General features: G+C 37.8%; 1 protein-coding gene across 2 annotated transcripts in view; it reads left to right on the top strand.

Annotated features, from left to right (window-relative positions):
- Positions 1-21,696, top strand: part of LOC146000471 (uncharacterized) — a 59,213-nt gene extending 37,517 nt beyond the window's left edge. Inside the window, exons 6-9 of one of the 2 annotated variants that reach the window (XM_083138133.1) lie at positions 421-567; positions 10,710-10,964; positions 11,976-12,121; positions 19,048-21,696. In XM_083138133.1, coding sequence (XP_082994259.1) covers positions 421-567; positions 10,710-10,964; positions 11,976-12,121; positions 19,048-20,926 — 2,427 coding nt within the window. In that variant the 3' untranslated portion in view covers positions 20,927-21,696. Of the gene's footprint in view, positions 1-420; positions 568-10,709; positions 10,965-11,972; positions 12,122-19,047 lie in introns of both variants that reach the window. The other variant, XM_083138132.1, reaches the window with a different exon arrangement.
- The last annotated feature ends 1,153 nt before the right edge of the window (positions 21,697-22,849 follow it).

Here is a 22,849-nt window from a genome sequence, read left to right as displayed (position 1 = left end):
AAGGTTTCAAATGCCAGCCCCCATGGTGGAGTGGTTAGCACATCACACTATGACACCAGAGGTCCTGGTTTTGAATCCCGGCCTGGACATGGATATTTGTGAGTGTCCGTTCATCAATTTCATCGTATCATCACTCATTCCCATCTTTGCCAATTAGCCAAGAGTGACACAGAAGCGAAGTCAAATTAAGCAAATCAATCAAGGTTTCAAGCATGAGTGTATTTTATCAGTTATGTGCTTTTAAGTATGATGCTTATGTTAAGTTGAATCTAAAATCTTTAAACGGTAAAGAAAATTAAGATTTATTGTTTCTTAAAGACTGAGACACGAATAGTACTGAAGTCTGCCAATAGTTATAAAATAACTATCTTTCGAGGCAGTATATGGTACGATGTGTAATATTGTGGTTATATCTTTCAGGTGTCATCTGGAGATACACTGCCACTGCAAGTGTGTTCTCCCTGCCTTGGAAAGCTAAACGAATGCCATAAACTAATTAATTCCTGTGTGGAAGGTGACAAGAAGTTAAGAGCATTGCTTGAAGAATACTACACTTGTGATTCTGAGGTTGGTACACTTTGGGTTAATTTAAGTTATGAGGGTGAGTCAAAAGAGAAGCTTATAAGTCTGATAAATATTACAGGCCAGACTCTGCACATGCTGTATCAGCTGTTATTTACAAAATGTCTGCACTGGTTGAAAACTGAAGCTTCCAACGTGTAGAATTTTGTTGTGAGTGAATATATGGTATTGCAGTAATGCATAAGTACCAGTCTACCTAGTTTACGAGTGTTGTATATGGTTTGACAATGGCATTGATTCGTGGACAGAAAGTTGGAGAGATTTTTGCAGAGCAGGAGATGGTGCATGAACAGCTGTAGTATTGTTTTCTTAGAGGCATCCATTTGCCCAACTCAACACTGAAAAATATCCATAGATGAACAAGGAACAGTGAAGAAACAGATGGTGGCAGAGACCACCAAAACTAATAGAACCTCTACAAGTAAGTTTTGCAGAAAATATTAGTAACTTGTTTCCATCTAATTATCAACCCCGTCTTTTATTCCCCAGGCATGAAAAGGATTCTATATTGGAAAATGACTACTTTGTGCAGTCATTGGACTCGCTCTCTTACAAACTTCTTAATTACTGCTTGGGTTATTAATATTGGAATAAAGTAATCTATTTATTGAAGTTGTATTAATTTCGGTGGCCACCTCAACAATACACTAAAAAAATGTGTTGTATAATGCTTTTTCGGTTTGTTCTGTGTTGTATATGAACCTAAGTAGTCACAAGTTAAAACTTTCTTAATGATTTGCTCCTTGGATACAAATCAGAGCCACTGGCAGCAGAAGAGCAGGACATCCACCAGGGAGCTGACTTGTGGAAGTTTCCTTCTTCCAAAATCGTAAATATACATACAGGGTGTTTCTGTGACCTTGATTCAAACTGTCATGGTGGTTGGATGGAAACTGACCCAAGTATCAATATGAGATGAAGAACCCTGTCGGGAAACGCACCGTTAAAAAGTTATAAAGCAAAACTAGTTGGAGCTTCCTCTGAATAAGACGATTGAAGATGCAGCTTGTAGATGTAATACGGACATTCAGGGTGCACTACCCGACAGTATCAGCTGACGATTGGTTGCCAAGCCAGTCCCCTCCTGGCAAGAATCCTTGCTGCCCATGATATTGTCAGAATAACTCCAGGGATGTTAGAGCATATGACAGAGCTTCTTGCAATGCTGTTGTGCCATCATTTGGAATAAGTACTGTGACAGGGTGGCGACAGACCTGGAAAACCGGGAAAAGTCAGGGAATTTGAGGTGTCAAAAAAAGTCAGGGAATTTCGTCTTCATTGACTTTTTTTAAAAAAAATTATTTATTTAAAGATATTGTTATGAAACTCTGCACGGGAACAGGAAATCTTGTTCGTAAGTTTCGGCCTCAACTTTTAGGCCCCTTTTATGCGCAACACAACCACGGCGCCAGAAACCAGTGATGACAGGAGGAGAGAGAGAGAGAGAGAGAGAGAGAGAGAGAGAGAGAGATTTCTCTCGCCCGGGCTTCTCGGCGGGAATTTTAAATTCGAATACTCTTTGGAGGAAAATTGTTATAACTCGGGCACTATGGGAGCAATCTACTTCGGATAACTTTTGTTTTTCAGCTAAAACATCAGCGCATGCATCCGTGTACAATTCATAACGCCGGACCGAGGAAGGGGGCTTGGGGGCACGACCCCCGAATTTAAATGGAAAAACATAAAAATTTGGAGTTTGCCTCTTCTTCCCCCGCTATTCTGGGGAGAGGGAGCGAACTTTAGTATTCTTTTCAAAGAATGGACATTTCTCAAGAGAATGTAACATGTTTCATGTTCTTGGGTGCCATACAAGTTGAATAATAAGCCAAAATGCGATATTTTTTTTTACAAAAAATAGGTAATTTGCATTTTTGGAGGTAAATTGTTATAACTCTGGCACTATGGGAGCAATCTACTTCGGATAAGTTTTGTTTTTCAGAGAGAACATCAGAGCATGCAACCGTGTACAATTGAGAACGCCGGACCGAGGAAGGGGGCTTGGGGGCGCGACCATCGAATTTCAATGAAAGAAAACCATAAAAATCTGAAGTTTGCCCCCTCTTCTCCCACTATTTTGGAAAGAAGGCGGAAACCTTAGTATTATCTTCAAAGAATGGACGTTTCCAAAGAGAATGAAACATGTTTCATGTTCTTGGGTGCCACATAAGTTGAATAATAAGCCAATATGTGATACTCTTTTTTACTAAAAATAGGTAATTTTCATATTGCTCAGAACATTGTTATAACTCGGGCACTATCGGAGCAATCTACTTCGGATAAGTTTTGTTTTGCAGCTAAAACATCAGAGCATGCAACTGTGTACAATTCAGAACGCCAAACCGAGGAAGGGGGGTTCGGGAGCACGACCACCGAATTTCAATTTTAAAAAAACAACATAAAAATCTGGAGTTTGACCCTTCTCCCGCTATTTTAGGGAGAAGGCGCAAACCTTAGTATTCTCTTCAAAGAATGGACGATTCCAAAGAGATTGAAACATGTTTCATATTCCTGGGTGCCATACAAGTTGAATATGTGGCATGGATATGTTGCGGAGATTGGGGAGGTTGGTCATCAATATGAGTTTCCCAGGCTTGCTCCAGACCTGTGTCAGAGTTTCCGCCCAAACATAAGAGTATGAAGGTCCAAAAAGCACATTCATTTCGTAATCAGCACCATGATACCATATGGTATCATCGGGCGAGTACGACCTTACTCTGATGATACCATATGGTATCTAAATATTACGTGGCAAATGCATTGAATTATCATTTTTTCTCGTCCGTATGGGAGTAGTAAGGGGACTTGTCAACATATGGAGGGGATAAGAGCGGGTGGCGCCGTCCGATAGTTGTCGGACGTTGTAGTAAGGCATTTTGTTGGGCAAACTGAAGGAATATGGAAACAAATAGGTTCCATTGATACATACGATTTTTGTCGAATATCGCCACCCGACAAAGTATCTCACTACAACGTGCGACAGAAATTGCATGGACTGCAACATCCAACAAAAATCGCATGCATAAACAAGAAGAACTTTGGACTGCAAATATGCTGCTGGAATTTCATTACTCTTCTGGCTCACTTCACCTTATTTAATGTAGCATTGCTTACGAAGGTCTTCTTTCATCATCCTGACGTATTACTGGTTTCGCACAAGTAAACATACGTTTACAATAACATTGCACTATTCTTAGATATCAAGAAGAATCCAACCAAACGGGATATATATTGAATACTATCACGAAAATGTGAAAAATAAACCTGCATTGGTGAACATTATAAAGATTGGCAAGTGCAGGCTCCCAACCTCAAATTTACTGCAGCACTAGTATTGCAATGAAATTAACACCACACACTATCCTGTCTGTTTAAATTCGTGAGAGATGGTCATTAATATCTCACTGAGTAAGGTGAATGTCCAATATTATTAAATAAAATACTAATAATAAATACGTAAATATTTTAATATCATATTTACTCGAATCATTCGATCATAAAAGCAAATCACTTTCACTTTCAAGAATTGACTTTTCTCTGCCAGCCCTGCTAAATTTTCACTTTCCATCTACTGATTTATACGAGGGGTGGCCAGAATGCAATTTCCAATTAGTAGGGACATTGATTTTTCGCAAACATCAAAACCGTGAAAAATTGTAATTGCTGCGAAGTTATGTTTAGGAATGTGCAGTGATATCTGGACACATTTTTCACCCGTTCGAAATATCGAAATAATGCGAATTGTGGGCATTTTTAGCAATTTTTTAAAAAAGAAATGTCCTAAAGCAATGAAAAATTACATGAAATCCAACATTCTTGTCTTTTCTAGGCCATATTTGTGTACATAGAAAATGCAAGTTTTCCAACATTTAACTCAAGAGTAAACTATAGAGTTATACGTACATGGAATAATTCCGACAGCCACATTAAATCATGTATTTTCCACGATTTTTTCAACTTCTATCAAAACCATTTTCATCACAGAGCAAAGTGGCAGGGTTCTAATAGGAGATCGAGTGCGTATCTACCGTCACACGGGAGCCACATCTTCGTATTTGTCGCACGAGATATGTTTTGAATTACCAAGCTAAGTGTGCACCATCGGCATTTGTCGAGCGAGTAATAATGGAGCTCAGTTGTTAGGGTGTCTGACTACTATGCGAGAGACCCAGGGTCAATCGCCTGCGGGGTAGAACCGGGATGTTTTCCACCTATTCAAACTACTCCGGCGCCCACCCAGCATCATATGAAGCTGGTACTTTGAAGAAAAGTTGAGGGATAAAGGTAGCCAGGAGCATGGAGCTGATCACATCACTCCCACCTTCAGCCATGATCAAGAAAATGTGGGGCCATAACTCCACACCCCTATACACCTTCATGGAAAAGTGCAGGGGAGCACTTTACTTTTACTTCCTCAAAAATCTGTTCCAACATATCAAACTGTCACGAAAATACGTAGACCATGTGACCTACAATTTAAAATAATAGTTTAAAAGCACAATGGAGTATTAAGTTTCGGTATATTTGGCAGATAAATGTTCTAAAACAGAAACGCGAATTTTTGGAAACGTAACACTAACAAGTCAAAAAAGATAATGCCAATTTTTGGTGCCATAATATATCTGTATCTGTCACGTGAGATTGATTGATTTTAATTTTTTGGGTGCGTCACCACTTATGGTCATTATGCACCCTTCAGTATATACGGGGAAAATTACATTATTTAAAATCCTTACCTTAAAATTAAAAAAAGAGGTATGGAAAATAACTTTCCCAAAATAACTTTCAAGATATCAAACTCTCACAAAGAGGCATAAGCCATGTGACTTACAATTTGAAACAGTAGTTTAAAAACACCATGAAGCTATAATTTCAGATATTTGCCAGAAAATGCGCTAAAATGAAAATGTGAATTTTGGGAAAAATAACACAGTATAGTAAAAAATAAAAATAAGAAAATACACAAATTTAAAAATAAATATCAAGGTCCCTACCGATTAGGCATAAATAAAACAAGTATATCAGTTGTAATTTATTGCATTAGTAACAGTGAGTCCTAACCTAATTTTCGGCATAATCACCACCGTTGTTCTGGCATTTGTAGTAGCATGGCACTAAATTTTGTATGCCCATGGTATATGTGTCTGACAGCAAAGATTTGAAATATCTCTATCGCAGTGTAGCTGTCAAATCCTTGTCCTGTCAGAAACCTCTTCAGTTAAACAAAGAGATGAAAGTGGGTACATTCAAGGCCAGTGCTGTTCAGGGAGTGGTCCAAGATCTCTCACCTGAAGTGGTGCAAAGGGCCCATGTGTACTCAGCTGTATGGGGTTGTACACATTCGATTGGCCTTCCGTGAATTGTCTGCACCATCGTCTGACCACACTATCACTCACGACGTCCGGTCTGCACACCTCACACGATTGCTGGTGGCTCTGTGCCAAATTCTGAGCGTGCAATGTAGGCTACATCGCAGTCGGTGGGAGACTGTATGAGAGCTGCAATCTTTAACCTAGAACTGTCCCTAAAACGGCTGCATTGCAACTGTACCAGATTACAGCTACATGCCACTTCTTCCTGCCTGCATGTGTGTGTGTCGCTCTCCGACCACTAGTGCTGCGTATAGGCACCATTGGAGCTTTTTTCAGGATGCCCCTCGTATATAAACTTTCAGAAGCTGTTATTATTTGTGTTCTTGTTTTAATGTGTGGTTAGCTAAATCAGGTACCTATAAAATGTAATTCTATAAATTCCTTGCGTTAAATTTCTAATACCTACATTCCCTTTTCGTCAGCATTAATGGTATAACTGCATGTTGTCAGTTTCACAGTACTTCACTTGGATATACTTTACTGAAGCAGAAATCCCATTGATATTGTAAGGAAATATGACACTTTATTTTGTTCGATTCAATTGTTTCACTTATATGAAAGAGTTAAGTTGTTTGCTTTACAGAGAAGAGAGAAGTAGCTTTATGCATCGAAAAATAAAATGAGTCTGCACTCATGGTTCTTGCAAGTAGAGGATTCCAAACCTCAGTGGAAATATCAACATATAATACCGAGAATGTATAAGTAGACTGATAAATTACAAATTGTATTTCTTAATCAATCACTCTTATCTCATTTAGTCGTAACTTTAAAAATAATCAAGTATTTTATTTTAAGCTTACTGCGTATGACAAAATTCCGTAATCCTTCCCTAGCTTGTGAATTGTAATAATTTTCCAAATTCACTTTTTTGCTGTTTGAATTCAAATCATAGAGAATAGAGAAATTAAGTCAATTTCATTGAAGATAATATTGGTACTTAACAAAACCATACGTAGAGCTGTATGAGTATATTATTTCCATTTTCAAAAACATCGATTTAGTTTAGTTTGTAATTGTCAGGGAAAAATGTAAATTTTGTCCTGGAAAACCTGGAAAAGTCAGGGAATTTAATTTCTGCTTGTTTGTAGCCACCCTGTGTGAAGTTTTCATCGTAGAGTGCTACAATATAGTGTAGTAATGTCCATATTAAATCTACAAGCCATATCTTTGAGTTCTATTCTTATTCCACTGTCACAGACAGCCCGAACTAGTTTTGGCTCATACCTTTTTAATGATGTATTTCCGGACCAGGGTTCCTTATCTTATATTGGTACATAGGTCAGTCTCCATCCACCCTGCCATTTGAATTATTCACAGAAACATCCTGTATGTAGGCAAAAACAAATACTGTGACAAAAAGTAAGAATTACTGTGGAATCTTGATTTAATGTTTTCAGGAGACTTGGATAGGTGTTTATAATGCAGAAAAATGTGTAATCCAAGAAAATTGTATAATATGTATTTTGCTTTTTTGGAGAAAAATAAGATATTTATAAGGTAGGCATTTTTTTAAAGAAATAGTAATAAAAAAGAAAAGAAAAATGTCTCGGAGGGAAACAAAGGACATTTTCAAACTCCGCTTGATAATAATAGTAACAATGGATATATTGTTTTGTAATTTGAGTATGTTTCATTGCAAATAAAAGGCCATTGAATAAGTTTTGGCAAGAAATGGCCAGAATTGTGGATTGGTTGCTTCATCATGACAATGCTCCCACCCACACAGCTCCGCCTGTCTGACAATTCTTGGGAAAGAAGAACGTGGTGCATGTGTTCCACCTGTCCTACTTGCCTGAACTACCTCTGTACAGCTTTTTTTTATTCCCATGAGTGAAGACAACTGAAAGGGAAGCAATTCTCGGTGTCATGGATGAGGTGAAAGATAATATGGTAATGGCTTTGAATAATATTCCTTGCCAAGAGTTTCAGTGCATTGACTCACATGAATAATGCTTTGAAGGGTACTAAAATTTTAAGTGTAAAGTTCATTGCAACTGCCTAGAAAATAATTCTGGTTATTTGTGAATACCCCACGTTTAATTGCAGAAACTCATTGTGTTTACTTTGCTGGGCTCTCTTTGAGAGAGTTTTGGGTAGTGATGCTTTGGTGGAAGATGATCATCAAGTCAGTTTTTCATCATAGTCTGTAATTTGTTAGTATTTTTTTAAAAAAATGTCATTGGGGTAAGCATTTTTTTTGTTGTGCAACTGGAATTTATGATTTTTCAAAATTTTGTTAGCCTTTACAACTTCCCAGTGAGGCTTTTTTTAAACAATTTGACAAAAGGGAAGGCATATTTTGTACCATTTCTCCTACCAGTGGGGAAAGCATTTCTTGAGTGATAGCTTTCTTCAGTTACCAAAAAGTCCTGCTATTGCTGCCTGAGAGCCACACTTCCTACTATATTATTTTATTTATATTATGCATAAGAGATCAAGATATGCATTGTTAATATACAAGAACTCTTACAGATGGCAAGAGCAGCTCATGTTCATTACAATCAAGATTGTGGTGAACAGACAAAGAGAGAAAGAAATGAGCAAAAGGGAATAGTTGGAGGAAGTAGAAAGATTGAAAAGCATCTAAAGGAAGGAAAAAATGGGAGAAACAGAGACAAGAGCAGAATGAGAAGAGGATGATTGCACAAACATTGCTAATTGAAGAAGACTGCTGAGACATAGTGGAAGTCAACGTGGCACAGCTCATGCTAGTAGGACTGGTGAAAGCAACAGAAGATAATGCATACTGATGAAGTGCAGAAACTATAGAGAAACAAGAGTTTATTAATAATATTTTTTGAGCAAAAACCAAAGACAACTTGTGTTTCAATATTTTCTGCGCATAATTATTTTTTTAAAGGATTATTTTGTTGCCTTGCACAATTTTGTACAATAACCAAAATAGTGTCTTATTGCCAAAATAAAAGTGAGCCTCCCCGATGGCGCAGTGGTAGTGTCGTTGCCTTGTAATCAAGGGGTCCCGGGTTCGATACCCGGTGGAGGCACATAGTGGTTCGGATCCCACTTTAAACTGTAGGTCCAGTCCCGATTAGCCTTACTGTGCACAAAGTGGACTTAAAACACGAAATCAACCAACCAAGATAAAAATGTGAATTCTGGCTATGGGGGATGGTGGTAGCCAAAAAATAATTTTTAGCAAACAAAATCCCACTTTTACTTTTAGGATGACTACTGTATTTACGCGTGTATAATGCACACCCTGGTTTTTGATGGGTAAAAGTTACAAAAAATTATATCTCGTATATAATGCGCAGTACCATCCAGTTTCAAGAAATGGCTTTCTTTAGTTGTAGGTCGTAAAGCTGTTGCTATGCTGATCAAGAGTGAATAATATCACCTATTCAATGAGTCACCTGTTGCTATGTGGACCAAGAGGAGAATATCCTCTTGTGTAAACAATAACAAGTCTCCAACCCATACCACCTCCCCCCTCTCCCTCCACTGTGTTTAGCATCCCAAAGCTTTCACTCTTTAATCACCTTATTTATTCTGTAATAGTAGAAAGCGAGATCAAAATTACGTTATGGATTTGCAGTGCTCAAGAAGTTATTTTCTATTATTTCTCGCCAACAAATACTGCTGATATGCATCCCATGTGACGGGAGGTACATGCTCGAATTTTGCCAGAGTTGCAGTGCTCTTCTTGGTGTCTCAGAACACTACATTACAAAGTGAAGAATCGTGTGAAATGGCCTTCAAACTTTTATATGTGGTTTTGCTCATTCCTACTTTACTTTTTCTAAAAGAACTTCAAAATATATACTATCTCTGTGACTAATGTAACATTTATGCAAGGCACACTCAGGACCTTCAAACTAGTAGTTAGCAACACAAGATTTCTTCCATTAAGGAATTTACACACTCCATATATAATTATTTGGCCAGTAATACATTTTAATTATTGTTTTCTTTTTCCTTATGTTTTCTTTCATCCAAAGCACCATAGAAATCAGAACGCTCCTTCATTTTGTGATGAACTTATTCCAATCGCATTTCACATTAGTGTCATTATCTTGTATAGAATACTGTTTCCATATTCAGAAACTGCAGGATTCAAGCTTTACAACGATATATAACATGATAGGGTTCCGTAAACATGAAAAGTCAATGCAAGTGTCCCAAAATCATGGAACGACCGTGTATGGTTTCATATTGGCTGTCTGAATTATTCCGTGCATAATCCGCACCACAGTTTTTAGGAGCAAAAATTTTGGAAAAAAGTGCACAGTATACATGAGTAAATACGGTATTTACTGATTTCGTTTAAATATATAGGTCTGTAAATGGTCAGTATTTGGTCAGTTAAATCAGTAATTTTGACCACTTGAGTAGTTTATACCCCTGTAGTTTGTTTTTGCTTTTGTATCTTCATCATCAGTACTGTTATTAATAACTAACTCTCTAGCCTTCTTAAACCTGAAGGTTTGCACCTGCTGCAACACAAACCTTCCATCTGTCCCTATCCTGAGCAAGATCAATCCAGTCTTTTCCATCCTTATCGATTTCCTTTAGATTCTTCTCAACGTTATCCCTCCATCTTCGTCTTCGTCTTCCTACAGGTATCTTACCATCAGCTTTCCTCTCCATTCGTGCTACAGGACCTGTCCATCTAAGTCTTCTTGATTTAATTATTCTAATAATATCTGGGCAGGAATAAAATTGTACAGTTCTAAATTATGTTATCTTCTCCACTCATCTGTGTCCTCATAATTATTAGTAATAATTATTATATTTCAGTGTCTTACTGAAGGTGGAGGAGAATGCGACAGCGAGAGTTTTGGAGGTAGCTTGTATCAAGAGGAGATTGAGAAAGATCAGAACTTTATCTCAAGAGAAACAGCATCTCCAGCTGAAATTGATTTTAATGAAGCAGATTCAGCAAGTGGGGATGTGGAAAGTTGCAAATTCGTGGTGGTTGAAATGAGCAAGAATGGCCAGATGGCCACCAAACAAGATAATGTAAAGGAACAAACAACTATAGTTTCTGCAGAGGTAAATATGCTAACTACAGTGTTTTTCAAAAGTTCCACAACTCTTTTGTTCACTTATATCATAAGCACTGGGAGAGATATTCACACTGGTGTTTTATCATTATGAATAGATGACAGTGAGATGTTTTAAATACTTTGTAATTCAGTCCATGCTGGAAATTTTAGAAATTAAGTAGTGGCTAAAGTCTGAATAAAGTTGTTTTTCCCCCCAGAATGTCAGTTTTAGTGGAGAACACATTATTAGTAGAGGCATGCATATTTCATATTTGATGAACACGATGTATAAAATAACACATTCTCATGTTAATTTTTCATGTTTTTGAAAGGTGTGAGGTGTGTTTTGCTACCATATTTAGTCACGAAATATTGCAAAATGAACTACAAAATGCAAAATAAACTCTTAAACATAAAATTTAGGGTTTATTTACTGAGAACACCTTCTGAGGTCTGTATTATCATGTGAGTTAGCAAATCATGGAAAATGGATTAATTCTGCTGTAAATATTTGAGAAGCAAACATGGACTCCTTTATACAGGAATAAATTTAATACTGTGATATGTTCTATTAGAAGTGAATATTAATTTTGTGTAATAAGTGTAATTTCTACATCAAATTTAGGTTTTTATTCACCATTTTAACACCAAAATGCCATTTTACATACCGCTTTTGATCCTGAAGTACGCCAAGTTTTTGTACCAAAGTTTTGGATCTTTTATTCACCATAAATGTGTGGATCTATTAGAATTTAATGTACTGTCATAATTTACAGATCTGTGATTGGCACCATGCTGATCTGTGGTTTGTGACCAGTCAGGGTCATATGGGACATTTGATGGGCTTGGAAATTGGAATTTTATGGGCAAAACAAAAATATATTTTAGTTGCTTCTGGTGTTGGTGGCAACACTAGCAGTTCAGAATTTTGTCAGTAAATTGTTGTGTAAGCTTAGCATAATTGAGGGACCAGTTTGTTTATTTCATATATTTATTTCCTCTTTTTTTATTTCAGCAGAAGCCAAAAAGATACAAGGTAGTATTAGCACGAGTAAACAGCAAACATAAGTACTTACTCCAGGATAAAGACCTGTTAAAAGGGTTACTAAAAGGAAGGGCAGAGCATATGAAATTTGGAAGGAAGGTCAATTCTGATTCTGAAAGGTATGTACTAAAAATATGAGGGTCATACCAAAAGTAATGAGGATTTATTTTTTGCATGCAAATCTGTAACAGCAGAATAATGAGCATTGTGTCGTAGCTGGTGCCATCTGTTGTGTATCCTTGAGTGTTGTAAGATAATATGGTGGAACCTCAATTTTATATTTCTCAGGGGACCAAGCTGAAGAAACTTAAAGTGTGCGAAAATGTAAAATCCAGAAACATAAATCGGGGTTCCACTGTAGTAGCTTTCATCATGTGATCAGTGTTAATCCTAATAAAATGGCAAGCAACCATTTCTCGTTTTGTCAGCCTGCTGTTGAATTTCACATTAAAGAAGAAATCCCTGCTGCAGAAATTCACCATAGACTTCAGCGTGCAAGATTGATGAAGCATTTTAAAGGTGGGAATTCAAGCATCCAAGATCAGTCTCTTGACTGTCACCCTCAAAAAGCAACAAGGAGAGTGTTGGGGAGGTTTTCTTGAATCTGGGCAAACCATTAATGCCCCTCGTTATGTCCAGACAATGTACAAGTTCCATCGTGCATTGCACAATTAACATCCTGAAAGATCATCCTCCAGCATGACAATGATCGGTACTTCACACCGGGAGAAATTGACAAAATGGGGTGGGAAGCTCGGGAGTTTACAGGATTCTTGTTGGGAAACCTGATGGTAAGAGACCTGTAGGAAGGCCAAGATTAAGATGAAGGGATAAAGTTGTGATGGACCTAAAGGAAGTCTGTAAGGATGGAAAAGATTGGATTGATCTTACCCAGGATAAGGTTGTGTTGCTACAGCCATAAACCTCCGGGTTTAACAACACTCGGAGTTAATTATTTGGGGTGGGAAGCTCTTCCACAGCCCTCCTACATCCCTGATCTAGCACCATCAGATTACCATCTGTTTAGATTTGTGAAGGATCAGATGTGAGGCCAATATTATGAGACAATGGAGGCAATTCAGAAAGAAGCATGTGAGGGTCTCCGCCAGGCTGGAATGGAGTTCTACCCCAGGGTTATTAAAACTAGCATAATAGTGGGGAAAATGTTTACAAAGAAGTGGAAATTATTTGGAAAAGTAAATAAAAGACTGTAGATTAAGGTTATGTATTTGGTTTTCAATATCACATCAAAATAATTTATAAAAAAATGTTGCTCACTGCTTTTGATATGACCATAATATCAATGTACTTCTTTCACTTAGCATCAACCCTAAAAGGAGTCATAATACAGTAAACACTTTTTTCAGGATACCTTCTTTCACTCTGTGCCATCAGGGCTAGTTCAAATTCTGGCCTGGGCACAGGTGTTATTTTTTAGTGTCCCTTCATCATATCATCACTCATCCTCCCTCATCTTCCCATTTGGCCATAAGTGGCAATACTCATGTTTTCCGCAAAGATGCTTTTAGTTTGACATATCAATTTTGGTGTGCATTGCCACCACCCTCGGAACGTGTTGCGTTGTTGCTGGCACAAATTAAAAACAGCTTCAAGTTTCTCTGTAATTCCTGAAGATTTATATTGGTATACGGTAATATTGTGATTCAAAGCGAAATATTGTGAAATTTATCTTTAATTCCCTATATATGCAAAATTTCTATCAAAATTCCCATCATTGTAAACATTCTCCCTCAGTTAAAATTATTTACAAGCCACTGGTTGTTTTGTGAACTTTGCTTTATTATTAAACAAATTGGTTTGATTTATAGCAGGTTGATTTAAATCATGTGTTAAAAAAAAGAAAGAAAAATAATATGGACAGCACCCAAGTTTCATACAGCATTATACTGGCCATGGGTCCAGATGCCAAAGCCTCGTTAGTGTGCAAAATGCAGTCCAGGGTATATTATGTGGAAGGGAGGTTGACATTTGGTATGGATGTCTTGTGGGAAGACCAAGATGAAGATGGAATGAGAATGTTAAGATAGACCGTAAGAAAACTGATAACCGATGGTTAAGGGTTGGGTTGATCTTGCTCAGAATAGGTACAGGTAGAAAACATGTTGCTGTGTCAATGAACCCTCAAGTTTAGTAATTTAAGAGAGTTAGCTAGTGTAAAGCATTTTGTTTTTCTTCCCCTTATTGTGCGACTTGTGCACAGAGATAGTGTGATGGTATACCCATAATGTTAAAAATAAAGAAAAATCAATCAATTTTCCCATCTGAAATAACTTTTGTTAATGTTAACTTGTAATATTTCTGTTATTTTTCTCACTCTATTTTTTGTTATTTTGACTATCTTTGTTTAACACATTTGCAAATGCATATTTACAAGGAACTTCTATCATACATTTTTCAAGGGCCTGAGGCAAAAAAAAAAAAAAATGCAAGATTTGAAATTTAAAGTATCAGAAAAAAGCATGTGCGAAGATTTGTTGATTGCTAAAAGGTGATTAATGGTGTTAACACTGACACCTTGTAATCAAGAAATCCGAGGTTTAATTCCTGATGCATAATGGTTCAGATCCCACTTTAAACTGTTTGGTCCAATCAATCAATCATGAATAGCCCCTAGGAGAACACTATGGACTTTAAAACACATCTGAAGGCAGATTGAGGATGATTTGAGTTTTTTCATAGTAAGATAGTATTTAACATATTTCTCGGTGAAAAAAAAAAACAATAGAAATGTCAGTTTTGAAAATTGTAAATGCTAAAAATCATGTGCAATATTCTAGTAACACAGTTGGGCCTCCCCCATGGCATAGTGGTAATGTCCTCACCTTGTAATCAAGGGGTCCCGGGTTCGATACTCTGTGGAGGCACATAGTGGTTCGGATCCCACTTTAAACTGTAGGTCAAGTCCCGATTAGCCTTTCTGTGCATAAGGTGGACTTAAAACAACAATTCAATCAATCTAGTAACACAGCCATGTAGAAGATACTATTTCGTTAATTTTCATTAATACTGGCTGGTGAAATTTCAGAAATAAGGTGAGATGATCTTTGTGGCATAAAGATAATTGCTACGTTCCCCTTGCACAGTTTGCAACCCGTGCTCTTTCTGTCGGTACCACTAACTCTTTCTCGGCATACACTGAAGCCATCTGAGGATCATGGAATCACGAACACTGGATTATCATTTCAAACAGTTTATCGTAGGAAGAATCATACAGTCACTTTGGTGTAAGAAGGGGAGTAAGACTCAGGTTCACTGATGAAATAATTTAGTTATCATTTGGTTTAACTGAATGGCAATATTAGCAAATTTTGAATAACACTATTTACACCTGGTCCACCCAGGGATGAGGTCTCCCTAGTCCACCCAGGAAGGGTTTTGTCAAGAAATATACTCAAATTACTATCAAAATTTCCAGGTATTTATACCTGAGGTTTTACTCTCCAACCCCCCCCCCCCCCTCTTGATTACATAACTATCGCATCATAATAAAGTTACATTAGTTGAAATTTTTTATGCATATGTTCATTGAACGTTACAAATTTTAAAAGTTGAGATGTTACACATTTCTATCTGTTAGCTTGTTTTGCAAAAAAGAAATTTTAATTCATAAATTGCAATCATAAGTTAATTACATTTAGGTTAGTTACTTCTGTACAATTGAGCGCTGATTCATGTAACATGTGAAAATCTCCAAACAACAATTGCGAGGGCCAACCTGATGGCATAGTGGCAAACGTCATCGCCTTGTATTCAAGGGGTTCCGGGTTCGATTCCTGATGGAGGCACATAATGATTCAGATCCCACTTTAAACTCTAGTTACAGTCCCGATTAGCTTTTCTGTGCATAAAGTGACTAAAAAAACCTCAAACTGCATGCAGGTTTGCATTGGGCTTCTCTCCTTGATGAACAGCCTCTATGCTAGAGCAGTTTGTAGTTTCTGGTGCGAACGCTCCTCTTTCACCTAGACTGTTGTGTCAATGGGAGAAATAGGTGACGTGATTGGTCCCTTGCAGGATTGTTATTAATAACATATTTGTTATTTTTCTGAAATATTGACAGGTCACTTTTGATCGTTTTTTGCATCTCGCAACCAGATGAACTGGTTGATGAAGTTGATTTTTGTTGTGCTCATCTATCAGTCCAGCAAATTTTGTTTTTATAGCTCTTGCGATTTCTGAGATACTGATAGTTGGCACAAACTGATTGACATCACCCTTGCATGAGGATAATTTATTTTTCAGGTTTTGTTGATTAGTATTTCAAAGTTGCTGTAATGAACATTATGTTTTCCATAGGTCCAAAACCTATAACTTTCCCTTTTTAACCATAATGTCAACTGTAATAAGTGTGGGGGGAAAAATGACACCCAGTACGATGCTGATGTATTGATACTGGCCGAGATACATTATCTCTGTACTCTTGTGTAATTTAAATATCCAGGAAATTATGCAAAGTGCATAATTTTTATTATTTTTTGCAACTACGTTGTGAGGAGAAATGTGTTTTGTGCTTAAATGATTTTCTCATGTGAAATTATAAACACAGTCAAAAAAGTTTTGCATCAGGATGGAAAATGACAAAATATATATGAAGCACAAAGTTTATTGACAATCACAGTGGGAATACAAAAGAAAAGATGAAGAACAAGACATGTTGAATGAAAAGGGAACAAGAAACGTACAATTTTCTCAGAAATATTTTTAAAACTAAAATGGCACAATTCATGATGAAGATGAAAAAACAAAGAATTGTCACAAGAAGACTGTTCGTCATAGCGGATCCATCAGAAACATTGTCTACCACCTGGTGTATCCTTCCCTGGCTGCAAGAAGGTCTTGAACATGCTGTGGCATACTGAGGATGAGACGATCAAGGTGATCTTGCGGTAAGCGATCTCGTTCATCCTGTGCCGCAAGAAGAAATTCACGAGGATTGATGGGAGCCACAGGATGGTTTGCAATGGCATTTTCTAGCATTGCCCATGCATGTTCGATGCAATTCATGTCGGGACTTTGCGCTGGCCAGAGCATGCGACGGATATTCTCCACCTGCAGATAATCGTGCACCATCTGTGCGAGGTGTGAATGGGCATTGTCATCCACCAAGACAAATTCGTCACCAGTTTCCTGATGAAATGGTTCCACAGTCGTCTGGAGAATTTCCCTGACATAACAAACAGCTGTTTGTGTCCCTCTAATTGGAATTGGGGGTGTTCGACGTCCGAGCATGATCCCTGCCCATATCATGATTCCTCCTCCTTGGTATGGATGGGCCCCCTGAACACCACGAAGCCCGTCTTGCAGTCCAGGGCCTCGCCACACCCGTCCTCTTCGTGAATCTGGCCTTAGACAGAGCCTACATTCATCTGTGAAGAGCACATGAGCCCATTGATCGGGTACCCAATTTCGATGTGCATGGGCCCAATGCACACGTTCGCGCCAATGTCGTGGCAATAGGTACTGGTGCCGGAGAGGTCTTCTGGAACGTAAACCACTTCCTCGGAGTGTGTTACAGACAGTTTGGTTTGACACACGCCCAGCAGTGCCTGCCTGGAGGGCATGAGTGATGTGCCTTGCCATCATGGTATTCTGTCGCCGAGCTGAGAGTCGTACATAGCGGTCTTGTGCTGGTGGTGTGACCTGTGGACGACCTGTCCGTTGACGATCTGCTACTGTTCCTTTATCTGTATACCGTCTTCAGGTCCTACAGATATCGCTTTGCGCCACTCCAACAGCCCTAGCTACAGTCCGTTGTGACATGCCAGTCTACAGTAGCGTGATCCTGGCCCGATCAAACTGCACTATCGAACGCCTAGGTATGCCTTGCACACAGCTGCACTCGCTCGCCTTCGCTAACTGGACACGAGGAAAACCTAAGTAACCTTCGCTGACTACCGTGGAGCTACGCTCGAACACACGCATGCACTTGCTGGCTCCGGTAGTCGTCTGTGGTTATCGGCATTGCACATCGACTGCGTTACTTCGCACAATGAGCTCTGCTTCATCGGTTCTTGTCTGCTTCGGCATGTTGCGGACGCTATTTTCATCACTTCTCAGGTGATGCAAAACTTTTTTGACTGTGTTTAAATAAAGGGTGTCTCAGAAAATTTTCGTTTTTGAATCTGCCCTCTGGGGCAATTCGCACATTACGGAGAAATGAGATAGATTGCAAACGCTTGGCAACATTGTTAATATTTAGTTGCCATGAAGCACTTTACGGGGCAGCAACGTGCTTTTTTGTGTTCATGCGTTTTATAAAAATAATGATTCTTATCATGTGCGTTGTTTGTACCGGCATCATTATAACCTGGTAGAAATGAGAAATGCCCCAAGTGCAAATTTATTTAAATATTGGGTGAGAAAGTTTGAAAATACTGGAAGCACTATGATGAGTAAACTGCCGGGACGTCTAAGGTCATGAAGATCGAACAGAAACGTTGATCGTGTGTGCGCCAGACTGTTAGTGAGGATCCTTGCTAATCGTTAAGACTGCGTGCAGCAAGTTCAAGAATAATTGAATGTGAAAACATGAATGGTCACCATTTGCCCAATACTCTTTTCTACAAATAAAATATTAATGTTTAAGCTTTCTTTTGGTAATAAATTTATCTTTATACAAAAAAATTAAGTATTTACTTTAATAGTTTTAAACCCGAAAATATTTCTTAGACACCCCTTATTTTAAAGAAAAGCTCTGGTAGCTTGATATGGTATAGTTCTAATGGAAAACATGTATGCTAAAGTTTATAAATATTCTGAACAACTTTTAATTATTTCAGTTCAAAGTACCAATTGGAATTAGCAACAGTATCAATATTGAGTCACAAAGGTATCGGCTCTACCCTAGTAAAAACCATTACTGATGGAGCTTCACTCTTGAAAAACATATTTTTCATTTCAGCATTTCCTTTCACACATGCAGTAGCAAAATGCACTGAATAATTATAAATTTTTCACAAAATTCATATGTACTAATTATTCATGTCTGCTATTAGTAAACTAATAGGTCTTTCTTCTTCTGCAGGAGTGACACCCTCTCCAACTATCCATGTGCAGCACAGGATTACCATTCCAACACAAATCACACAGAAGAATCTCAGCTAGACATCTGTCCTGTAATTAAAAATGAAACCAGCACTTCTACAGCAGAAGGAGGCAATAATGGAGTTAACAGTTTGAAAGAAGAAACAAGTTCTGAGCCTGAAGTCAGTATATATTCACATCTCTGTTCATCTTGTGGTGAAGTGTTTGAAAGTGGACAAGAATTGCTTGAACATCATCAATCCCTATACTCGGACTGTATGATTCAGAACAATGTGAGTCCATTGACTCAGAACTCTTGTGAACGATCTTCTGTTTCTGGTCACGATTCTGTTAAAGAGCATGAAGTTTTCAGTAATGTTGAAGACCCCTTGAACGGTTTGGATCCTCTACGAGACTCAAATAAAATGTCCTTGCCTGCGAACGATAGCTGCGAGATTACTAACTTGGCAGAATTTTTGTTTGAAATTGACAGCTCTAGTTTCATCGATGGAAAAAATTTAAGTGTAAATATAACAGGTGAATTTAATGGTGTAAGAAAAAATGTTAAATCGAAACTTATTAAAGCCGTACAAGGAATTGTTGCTAAAAGAATGTCATTGGAGGGAGAGGCAAAGGAACTTAACGACGAAAGTGATGTCAAAAAAGAAACATATAAGTGTGATGTGTGTTCAAAGACTTTTACTAAAAAGGTAGCTTTTGATAAACACATTGAAACGCATGCTATGTCTTTAATATGTCAGTTTTGCGGAAAATGCTGCACAAGTGAAGGAGCACTGAAATCGCACGAGTGGAGGCATAATGGTCCAGTTCGTCAGTATGAGCGGAAGCGGAAACATCCCACCGAACCAGATGGCACTAATACATGTACAGTGTGTTGCAAAGTCTTCAAGAGTAAGGTTATGCTTGAGAAGCACATTGCTCTCCATAGCAGGATCAGGTCATTGATATGTGAAATATGTGGGAAAGAGTGTAACACCCAACAAATCTTAAATAACCACGTGGCCACACACAGCAATGCAAGGCCTCATCTTTGCGAGATTTGTGGCAAAGGTTTCAAGACTCGAAGCACGTTGCTTAGCCACAATTTGTTTCACAACAAGAAACATGCTTGTGAGTACTGCGGCAAGCATTTTGCATTCCTATCAAAGAAGAATCTACACATCCGTGTCCATACCGGAGAGCGTCCGTTTGCCTGTCACGTGTGCGATAAAAGTTTTCACCTTAAGGAACTTCTTCGCCAGCACATGAATATTCACGGTGAATTGCAGCTTTTCGAGTGTGAAGAGTGCGGAGTGAAGTTTAACAGGGTAGGCAACTTGACCACGCATAAGCGACTGCACATGGAGTTCCCGTACACTTGCAAGTTGTGCAACGAACAATTTACGAATCGTGGTACATACCTGGAGCATAGAAGGGGACATGGATTGCCGGTTCAGACAAGGGAACCCAGGGTCTGCGATGTGTGTGGAAAGGTGTTACTTTCAAGATCAGCATATTTGTATCATTGCAGAACACATACAGGAAACTGGCCATACTCATGTCAATACTGTAGCAAAGGTTTTGTGCATAAATACAGCCGAGATGCTCACCACAGAACGCACACTGGTGAAACACCATACTTCTGTAGGATTTGTGGAAAACGCTTCCCATCCTCAAATGCCTGTAGCCGGCACAAAGCTACCCACTCAACTGAGCGACGTTTCCTGTGCACTTTTTGCCCCAAGATGTTCCGATTAAGGAAGTACCTCAAAGTTCACATTCGCATCCACACAGGCGAGAGACCTTACTCTTGTCACGTATGCAACAGGTCGTTCAAACAAAGTAATGGATTGGTGAGGCACAGAAAAAGGCATTTCTAGAATAAGTTATTGCAGATATTGTGATTAAGAATTTCTCAATAGAAAACACAAAGAAACACATGATGCTGAACATGAAATTATAGTATTTCTGTTGTAAAAAATTAGTTCAGCTCCAAAGCCAACCTATTTCCAATGGCTGTCATTGCACAATCAGGAGAACTTGCTGTTTTTAGGAACATATTGAAAAATATGCTGAAATTACTACAGCTTACACCCTATACTGAAAATCAATTTTGCACTGTGAATTGCTTCTTGATTTGTATCGTTTTCTAACTTGTCTGCCAAAAAAGGAATTACAGCGGAACCTCGATTTTATGTTCCTGGATTTTACATTTTCCCTCATTATGTATTCAACCTTGATGGTCCCAACATAACAAAACGTTTAAAAATTTTCCTCAGTTTTACATTTTCTTGCATTTTAAGTTTTTCCAGCAGCTGAAAAACGTAAAATCGAGGTTCCACTGTCAATTAATGGAAGTTTGGGGAAGTTTTCTCTTGACCATACATATAAACACTAGTGCCATCTGCCTGTAATTGAGGGAACTAATTCAAATTAAACTAACTTGATGAAATAATTTCTAGCACATCAGTTGATAGAACATTTTGATGGAATGTTAAGGACCTAGATTCAGTTTTCACATAGCTTTTATGGTAATGAGCTATTTCATATACTAAGTGTAATGTGAATATATATTTTTAATTGATGTTTTTGTATTGTATAGTTTGTTTTTGTCAAACTAGTTCTTTTTGTATAACATTTATATTAAAATGTTTTAATATATAATTTGACATGTAATTCTTTAAAGAGGTGGACATTACTCTTTTTAAACTTTTATGATGAACCAGTAATTTGGACATAACAAATATTATAATAGCAAAAACTTCAGTTGCGGAAGTTCATGTGGGTCATGGGAAAAATGACACTAGGAACGCCTTCCACGACAGATCCAGAGCTCCAGCTATTCCTCATCGCACAACTATGGTTGGAAAACCTGCAGTATCTTGGTCACATCCTCTGCCCTACACATTCACACACCAGTTAAAACTTACTTGCAATATCTGAAGACTTTTACCTTGCTGAAACATCCACAGCCCTCAAACTCTTGCGAAAACCCTGATTTCACCGTTGCAATCAACATCAATATCCATCCATAACGCTGCTTTCAGCAACCTCTTTGGGAGTGATTGCCTGGATTTTTATGTAATTACATATTTAATTCCAGTGTAAAATTTCAATGAATTACACTATAGGTGACTCTTATTAATTATTTATTTTACATATTGTACCAATGGCAAAAAAACAACACAAATTTGCAACTTCTTCACCTGTGCTAACTCATATGACCTAATGAACTGCCAAGTAGGTTTATATTTTATGGATAACATTTATTCAAATGTAAACTCTGTTTTTTACAGGACCTTGAATATTAAAATGTTTTTATATCAAAAATAAGGTTAGCACATTCCTGATTTTGACATTTGATATTTCATATGATTCTACACATTTGTAGTAATTTTAGATTTAAACAATTATTTTGAGCTTTTTCAAATTAGTTATGTATTTCTGCCACAACTGCCAGACAAGCTTAAGACTTATAAGTGTTATAGAATATGCAATGTAAAAGGTAGTGCAATGCCACCAGACATTGCAACAAATGTAAAAAAATTCATAAACATGGAAAGAAGTAGGAATTAATTTAGGTCCACTTTTTACTTAGTGCAGAATAACAGAAGAAAGATCTGAAGTGACCTAATGTTTACGGGTACAAGGGATGAGACATTTGGTACTCTCATCAGTATGGAATAATGTAAGTATCAGATAGGCAAGTTGGGACTGGACGTACAGTTTAAAGTAGGATCTAAACCACTATACCTCCACTGAGTATCAAGACCGGAACATATTGATTACAAGGCGACGATGTT

This window comes from Lepisma saccharinum, chromosome 16 (assembly GCF_977018435.1).
Source record: "Lepisma saccharinum chromosome 16, izLepSacc3.1, whole genome shotgun sequence".
Lineage (NCBI taxonomy): Eukaryota > Metazoa > Arthropoda > Insecta > Zygentoma > Lepismatidae > Lepisma > Lepisma saccharinum.
The sequence above is the reverse complement of the archived record's forward strand: the minus strand, read 5'-3'. Positions and strand labels throughout refer to the sequence as shown.